This window comes from Pristis pectinata, chromosome 20, assembly GCF_009764475.1.
Source record: "Pristis pectinata isolate sPriPec2 chromosome 20, sPriPec2.1.pri, whole genome shotgun sequence".
Classification (NCBI taxonomy): Eukaryota; Metazoa; Chordata; class Chondrichthyes; order Rhinopristiformes; family Pristidae; genus Pristis; species Pristis pectinata.
The window spans coordinates 14,843,388-14,852,517 of NC_067424.1; the positions used below are offsets into that span (position 1 = coordinate 14,843,388).

General features: G+C 40.4%; 1 protein-coding gene across 1 annotated transcript; it reads right to left on the reverse strand.

The window, feature by feature from the left end:
• Nucleotides 1–3,641: 3,641 nt before the first annotated feature.
• gpr61 (G protein-coupled receptor 61) lies at nucleotides 3,642–4,910 on the reverse strand. The gene has a single exon (XM_052035091.1). It carries the CDS (start codon nucleotides 4,908–4,910, stop codon nucleotides 3,642–3,644), a length of 1,269 nt encoding a protein of 422 aa, XP_051891051.1.
• Between the last annotated feature and the right edge of the window lie 4,220 nt (nucleotides 4,911–9,130).

Sequence of the window (9,130 nt, forward strand, 5' to 3'; positions counted from 1 at the left end):
TGGAGGAACTCAGCAGGTCAGGCAACATCCATGGAGGGAAATGGACGGTCCATGTTTCGGGCCGAGACCCTTCATCAGGACTGGAAAGGAAGAGGGCAAAGCCAGGAAGCTTCAAGGTGAAATGGTTTAAGAAGGTTATCCTCCACCACTTTTTCGGGGCAAACAAGGATGGGCAATAACTACCAGGCTAACCAGTGAACTCTCTGCTATTAACCCAGCTGGTTCAGATCTTATGTTCAACCAACATTCACTGATCAGTGATCAGGAGCAGTGACCCCTGACTGCTTTCCTGAGTTATTTGCTCCTGTGTGCTTGATGCACTAATAGGGCATGGAACCCTTGCCCCCAAATAAATAATAGAGGCAGGAGCCCAGTTGAAAATTGCAGACCTGAGACTAATAGTTTACCACTAGGCTAGGGTATCAGTGGCATTGGAAACAAAACAGGAAATGAAGTTCGCACACAGACCCATTGAATACCATTAGAAAACACCCGATGCGCTGATTGCCCCTTCCTGTTCCTACCTTCCAACAATTGAAGAAGTGACTGTTGAACCTACAAGTTTCTCCCCACCACTTCTTTTATTTGACATTTAAGCTGCATTGTAGGTCACCCAAATGCTGTTTGTGGGTGTTAAGTGAAGAGTGAGAGCATCAGTTACAAGTTTCATGGAATAATGTTGTCGAGGCTTCCTGGTGCTCTGCTGCGCCTAAACTCACCTTCTCACTCTTAGGTCAGTGTTCCCCATGGAATGGTAAGTTCTCATAGTTCTTAGCATGAAGTACACTAGGAGTGATTTTTGCATCCAGTTCGTCAAAGGACATTTTACAACACAAGCAAGATTTCCTCAGTTACGGGGGAACGGGGGCTCTAAATAAATGGATGCTGCCTTACACGAGGAAGTGGGAGGGTGCTCCCAGGTGCCAGTTGGTCCTGGAGAGGCTGGTGAATGATAGCAGCCGCGTGGTTTTTTTTTTGCAAGGGAGCGGTGGAGACCCTCCAGAGCCATGTCCAGGCACCCGATGCAGGAAGTTACCGAGAAGGTCTCTGTAAAAACGTGAATGCTGCCTTCGAACTCCTGCACCTTGGGGAACCCTGCAAATGCAGTGGTCTGTCACTGCCCTCTCTGCATGCTCCTGTGGGCTGCAGAGGTCGCCTCTTCCTGAGTACAGAGTTGGATGACTTCGCCAATGCAGCAGTGTGCAGAGAAATGAGATGTAGCAGAGATGAGCAGCAGCAGCCTGGAATGATCCCGAGGCTGGGAAACTGAGAGTGACCTTGGCTCTGATCTCCATGGGCACATCATGTGTTTGAGGTCTCGGAGGTAACAAATCTCAGTGAGGCAAAAAAAAATTGCAGTTTGAGTGTTGGCCCTTTAAATAGCACCATTTCAGGGGAAATAGATTAGTAATATCGGGCTCTTCTGTGAATAAATACGGACTGGAGAAAATATCTCACCACAGATGAATTTTGTGGGTTGCACTACTATTGGCATCATTTAGGAAAGCTTTATATTGGAAAAAAGCACGAGGGAGAATGAAATTCCTGCCAAGAAATGAGGAAACAAATTTCCCAAAGGCATTAAGGCGCAGAAGAATGTATGCCACATTGTTCAACACTGGTTTAACCAATTTTCAACAGCAGAACACCATTGTTTGGAATTATACAATTAATGTTTAGACCTGGGTCCAGTCAGCTAATTGAATAGTAGCAGAAGGGCATTACAATCAAATCTAATCATTTGGTGTACATCATAGATATGGAGCAGGAGACGGGAGGATGTGGTGAGGTGAGGCATTTGATGGCTGCAGGTTGTGGAATGACCGGTAAATGGTGCGCGTAGCCATTGAATGCTGTTTAGGACTAAAAACCCTGGCTAATTTTGCTCCTCTCTAACCCAGGGCCACTGTAAGAAACTGTAGCTATTTTAATGCTGTACCCCTGAGATCAGCTGATTCAGCTGGGAAAGGTTGTTTTTCACCTCAGTCGGAGAAAATGCCACTGGGGAGACAGAGGTGGAGTTGTTGATTTTCTGGACCTTGGCATAAGTATCTATGCTGGGTGATGTCATATGCTGGAAAATACGGCTGACACACAAACATCATCAAAAGCCACTGAATATTTTCATGAAGAAAACTATTAATTGTCCATTGTTGTCATTAATATTTTAGAGGTTCATTTTCATAAACAGTTCTTATTAAATATTGGCAACAATAGGAAAAAACACATCATGTTGTATCACTGCAGTCGATTATTTCAGAATAAATATCCACATTCTCTTAATCTGAACACTACTTTAAACAAACAAGATAAAACCTTAATCACATCATATCTGGCACAGGGTGCATACACATGAAAACAGTGTGATTGAATTTCGAAACCTCAGGGCACCCAACCATAAACTTGGAGCTGATGAAAGGAGTCCAGTCTTCTGAGATCCACAACATGGCACATGTCCTGCTCTGAATCTTACACTTTTAAGTCTCTGAGATCTTTCGAATTCTTCGTTTCTTCTCCTGACAAATTGGAGACTCCAAAAAAATTTAACCATTTTCTCTTTGATTTATCTCTGACTCTTTTCAATTCCTCTTACTGCACTGAATAGTGAGCTTCAGCATTTTACCCAGACTTTCCAACTTAAGGAGTGGATTTCAAAGGAGAGTTTGTTACAAAAGAAGAAGTGTGGCAAAGTGAATGGTGGAATGAGTGTGGGCAAGGGGAGATTACACTCTTTCAAGTTTGCTGCGAATGGGAATATTCGGAGACATATGACTGCAAAAAAGCATTCATTTTGGCTTCTCATATTTCACCCACTGCAACTATGAAAGCAGACAAAAGTCTGACTGTCTTGACACACCCTTGTCCTACTCACCTGTGTGCTTGCTGTCCTACAATGTCTCCTATTCTGGGAATGTCCCGATTTTAAAAATCTCAATCCTTCATTCAAATTCCACTGTTGGCCTTGCCCTCCTTCTGTAACCTTCTGCAGTCCTACAGCCCTTTGCAATATCTGCAATTCTCCAATGCAAGGCTCATGTGCATCCTGGATATTAACACTGGTGACAACGCCATTAGCTGCTCTGAGGTTTGGAATTCTCTCCCTTTCTCTTTCTCTCCTCCTTAAAGAACTTACCTTTCAAGCCAGGCTTATGTCACCTGTCACAATATCTCTGTGTGGCATGTTAAATTTTGTCTGATAACTGCAAAGTGCTTTGGGATGTTTTTATTACATTGAAGGCTTTATACTAATGTAAGTTGTTGTTGTCAGATACACTAAATCTGCTCTCCAACAAATATGATCCTGAATTTGTCCCCTTTCCTCACTAAGGGAGCAAGTACATTATCAGCAGACAACTTAAAACAAAATCAATTTCAAAACCTGCAAACAATGAGGAAAGCTACTGACATCTTTTTACAACGAGTTTGAGACTTACTTTAGAAAACACATTAAATTTGTTTTTTTCTGTTGGCAAATTTAGAAATTAAAATGAAACTTGAAATCCAATCAAATAAGATAAAGAATATTAAAGCAAAGACACTAAAGTACATGGCTTCCTATCAGGTAAGATTGTTTCTGGAAACAATCATGAGAGGTTTAAGTATTTAACTTTAAATGATTTGGTTAACTTCACTCGCATGTATTAAGCATCATGTTTTGGTGACCTACTCATTCTAATACAGCTGTTGGACATTGTAAAGTCAGTGGCTATGTGTTGTTCAAGGAATTCTGATGTTTCTTCTGCAATCTGACCAGGTATCCTGAAACCCAGTCCTGACTGGTCTAACTTTGGACTGGAAGCATCATAGCTTGACCTGGTTTCTGCATTGCAACCTGTCCTCTGCAAAAACTGCATGAAGTTCTCCTCAATGGACCCTTCTCGGCTGGGTAGCCGAAGATCCTCTTCCAGGGTCTGTTTGAAGAGACAGGTGAGGTGTTTGCTTAGCTCCCCTCTAATCTGTCGATTGAAGCATCCGTAAAAGAAGGGGTTAATGCTAAAAGAGGCGTATCCAATCCAAGTAACAATTGTTTCCCAGAGGCTCGAGGGGGTTGAATTTGGGGTCATAGCAGAATGCAGGTGAAAAGCAAAAAATGGCAGCCAGCAAAACACAAACTGGCCCCCAACCAGAATGAGGATGATAGCTGCTTTCCCCCCTCCGAATGTCCTTTGTGGGGATACTCTTGGTGCTCCAGAGCTGGTGACCATGGTGGACCTACTGCTGAGTGATTCTGACCTCTGCCGGGGTGTGTCCATCCATGTGGGCAAGGGTCCATGTTGCATTGCTGCCACCCTGGCCACCTTGAACATGTTGCAGTAAACTATCAGGATAATTAAAACTGGGAACAAAAAGTAAAATAGGCCAAAGAAAGTTATGAAAACCTTTCTGTACATCTCTCCATCCCATTGCAAGGAGCACTGATTGTTCATGCGAGCTTGGGAACTCCAACCCAAAACTGAGACTATTGACATTAAGATGGCTTTAATCCACACGCAGATAATGACAGACATGACCAGCTTCAGAGTCATCCTTACCTCATATCTCATCGGATGTACTATATAGTAGTATCGCTCGACATTAATGACCAGGATAGATAATATTGATGCACTAATGAATAACATGCTTAGGAAGAGGTATATCCGACACAAGGTGTCACTGAACTCTATGTTATCAAAAAGAGCGGAGCTGGACACCATCCCTAAAGGCATTAGGATTAAGACAGCTGTCAGGTCCACTAAACACAGGTGGAAAACAAAGACAAATTTTTTGAATAATGGAGTCCTGATAATTACAAGCATCACGGCAGCATTTCCAATGATCCCAACTAAGTCAACCAGCAGCATCAAGAAGAGACCAATAGACTGTGAAACAAGATCCCTGTCCGTGGATACCAGGCTTTTATTGAAGAGCATTGAAGTAGGAGAAACTCTTTGTTGTCTTCCCGGAGTGGAAGTATTCCATTCCCATTCCACAGAAACTGGAGCAGCCATGGATAGGTAAAGTGATGGAAGGATGGAGATCCTAAAGCCGTTCTTCCTAGTCCATCATCCATCCTCTTTAGGGATAGTAGCTTGCTTAGTGGTTGGTGGACTCTGTTTCTTTTTAACCATGCAAACCTTGGCGAGCCATCAATATCAACCAATTAGGCAGTTGGCATAGTTAATGAAAGAGTTTCAAAGTGGCTTAATTACCTCCAAATTGTGATGTGTGCTAGTTTTTATTATCCATTAATCACGACTTGAAAAGACTTAATGTGGCTTCTCCAATCCAACTCTTTAATCTTCCAGTTTATATTGCCAAGTAGGCATTGGGTTCAGAACATTCATTTCCAGGAAACCTGTATAGTTAAAAATGTAAAAAGAGTTAAGTTCACACAGATGTAGGTGCTGTATCCAGTTCTTATATGTCCACTTTTCCAAATGCATGCTCTGACTAGAAAGCCAGAATTTATGACATGTGCACCACGAGAATTTGGGTACCTAGACACTGTAACTTCTGATCAAGACAGAATTGCTAATTTACATATTCATGTATAGAGTGTAGTGTAGGGGTAAGAGATTCATTAACTCTCCAAAGCCTTTCCACTAACTATAAGACACAAGTGAAGAGCGTGATGAAAATGTTCAACAACTTGCAAGAAACTTGCATCAAACTGAACAAATCCAGGATTATCTTTATCTTGTCACTACCAACATTGATGAAATGTGGCTGTAACCTGCACTATCTACTTGCCAAAGCTTCCCCGGCAGCACCAACCAACCCCAATGTTAAAGGCAGAAGGCTTAAAGATCATTACATAAATAAGTTCCTAACTAAATTGCACACCCTTCCAACTGAGAGGTATATTGCAGATCTTTCTTCATCACGATCAAGATCCTGGTTGCACGATCACAAGGATTGTGGCAGGTCAAGGAGGCCACTCACCTTCTCAAGAAAAATTAAGGATGGGTAATAAATGCTGACCTCACTAGTGATACTCTCAGCTCTTAAATGAACATAAACTTGTCAAAGGAAGGAAACGGACCTCAAAAATAAACTAAAAATAAAGAAAATAGAAAGGAATTATTATCAATAACAATTTCCAAGTCTTTTCAAACTTGGATGACATTTTTCATTGAGGACCATGAACCACTGAAATAGCTTCCCCAATTACAAAAATCCTAGAGGTTACAAACCTTTCTAAATGAATAGCTACAATGGCAATCTAGTTTTCTTAGCACTGCGTGCTTTTTATCAAAAGATCAAAGGGACTCATTTCTTTGAATTTAATTAGCATCATTGTAACTTTGATCAAAAAGAACTGGTTTATTCCTTTTGTGTAGATTCATGTTGATGCAAATCTGAACATTATCCTCAGCTCCCACCAGAAAATTTGGTTGCAAACGTATTTATAACTGGGATTAAAATTACCTGATGTACAGAGGAAATTTTATCCAATTACATAAAGGAGACTGTAGGAGAAGTATTATGTATGCATAAGTGGCAAGGTTGGTATTTATTGCCCTAGTTGCGGAGGACCTATTTCTTAAATCATAAGACTTGTTCAGCCTGCAGGTCTTTACTAGGCCACCTTGGAGGACAGTCAAGAGTCAATCGGTTCAGGATTGGAATCACATTTAGATCAAACAGGACATGAAAATATAGTTTTTTTTCTCCTTAAAGGAACCCACTGTGTTCTTACAGCAATGTGAAAGTTTGATAGTAACTTTTACTGATACTGTCCCTTAACTTTAAGATATTTTGTGAAATAATTCCAAATGATCAGAGAAGTAGCATAACCACTATACCACTGCACATTCTGGGAGCCTATATGTTAATTAATTAGCAGAAATACTGATTTTTACAAGAGTTAAAGGCAGAGTGAATTCTTCAAAAATTCTTTATTTGGACTGAATTAGAAAGAGGCATTGAGAGGAGTGGAAGATTCTCTGGTAAACTGATTAGCACTAAACCCTGAATTGTAGAGTGAAAACCATTTTGGGTGACATTTAGGTGAGATACTTATCTAATTTTGGATACTGGACATCACTGGGGCAACAGAAGGTATTTCAAAGTGTACCAACAAACTTTTCTAGGGTTTAACAACTCCTTTGCTAGTGTAATTCTCTCAGAGTTCTGCATTGGAATGTTGATATAGATTATTTTCTCAAGTGTGCGAGTGTGGTGCAGAGCTTTAACTGTGATCAAAAGCGAGTGCCAGCAACTGAGCCAATCTATTGCACTTCCTTTTCACTTCTGCTGTGCAGTTCACAAAAAAAACAGGTGGCTCAAGTAAACAAAATGTCTGAAGACACTTACAGAAATATGCAACTGGGGTTGTTTTTCAGTCGAGTGCAAAGGCAGTCATTATGACATGAGCTGCTCAACATGCATACACAAAATTGCATATATATATGCATGCACACAGCTGCAATCTGGCGTTAGTCATTCTCAGAATATGTGTGTCATTTTGCTGGGTAGAGTTAAAGAGACTGATTGCTATAACTGTCCCTATTACTGTGAACTGTTACTATTGCAAAGACATCAGTGTTGGAGAAACAAAGTCTGCTATCAGTGATGAATGTGTCAAAAGTAAGATTATCGCAGCTGTTTCAGCCATTTCCAATGAGTTGGGTGCCACATTAAGAACAGACCAAATCACCCAATGAAACTCTTTCCACAAGGTTCTTCTGAGTGTTCATCCAGCTTATACTGTACCTGTCCTGAGACTGCCTGATGGAAGGGTGGTGATGTCCCAGAAGGGAAATGTATAAATACATTAAGGCAATCATCTTGAGGGACCTGGAGAAAGAATGGAGTGCTATATTCTGTGCGGAGTTCTCTGCTTTTAACTCCTATCTTTTCTCTTCCCATGCTTGTGCCTTGAGCCATGTCCAGCTGTACTTTGCTATTGAGCAGAACTCCCTATCATATTAGAGGATTTGCATCATCAGAATTTAGCTGTATTGTCCCATGCTGTTCAGACATGACAGGTGCACTGTTGGTGTGATCTGTTGGGTATCAGAAGAATTTACCCATGACAAGCTATTTAATCTATATCAGATTCCGTAATCCTGACTGCTCCATGCTTTTCACTAACATCAGTGTCTGTAGGAGTTCTACTGCTGGCCTTGTGAAGCACCAGCTTGGAGCAGTGTACTGAATAATGGTTCAAAGCCTGAATATAATCTTCATTTATCAGTAACAATTAGAACTCTGGTGAAGTCAATTTTCTCATTATGAAATGCTTAGTTTATTTTAATTTATTATTTCTTTTTGTTTTTTTTGTAAGACTCTGAATAGTTAAGATGAGCTCCGTGGTGCTATGTTTTGGAGACTGCACAGGCAAAATTGTATCTATGAATGCTCTATCAAAGAGATTTACAATAAATCTCACTCTGTTTGGTCCTTCCCCAGAGTCATGCAGTTTTTGCCCTTTGAGATAATTATCTCAATTTCTTTTATAAGTTTTTTATTGAATCTCCTTCTCCCGTACACTCAGGCAGTCCATTCCATATCTTATCTATTCTCCTCAACTCAGTGCAGAGATTTTATTTACTAATTACCTTAAATTTGTATCCTACGGATACCCCAACACCAATACCAGTGGAAACTACTTCTACTTCTTTGTATTATCAAAACCCCTTATAAAGTTGTTTGCCTCAGTTTAATCTTCTACTAATCTTCTCGAAGGGAAATATTCCCAGTTTTCTAGTCTTTCCATGTGGCTGAAGTTTTTATCCTTCGAAAAATTCTGGAAAAAATATTACCCTGCATCTTCTTCAGGGCCTTCCAACTTCTTGAACAATGCTGAAGCTGAACGAGTGGCTTATATGCCCTTGCCAAATTGCAGACTTAAATTTTAAAATTCATCCCCCTTCTCCTTCACGTTTGCTTACATCTGTTTTATTCATACTGCTAAATCATATAACTAAATAAACCATGTTACTTTATGTGAAGAAATATTCTGAATCAGCTGGAGACATTTATTTCATTATAAGACTTAACCCTGCTCAGTTAGAGGCCACTATATCACAAAATAGTCTGTCTGCTTCATACCATCTAATTTGATGTTTTCAATGTTGAGTTGCAATGGTGAATTTAACTGCCAATAACTAAATTCATGTGTTAAATAAATGGTTGTAAACTACTT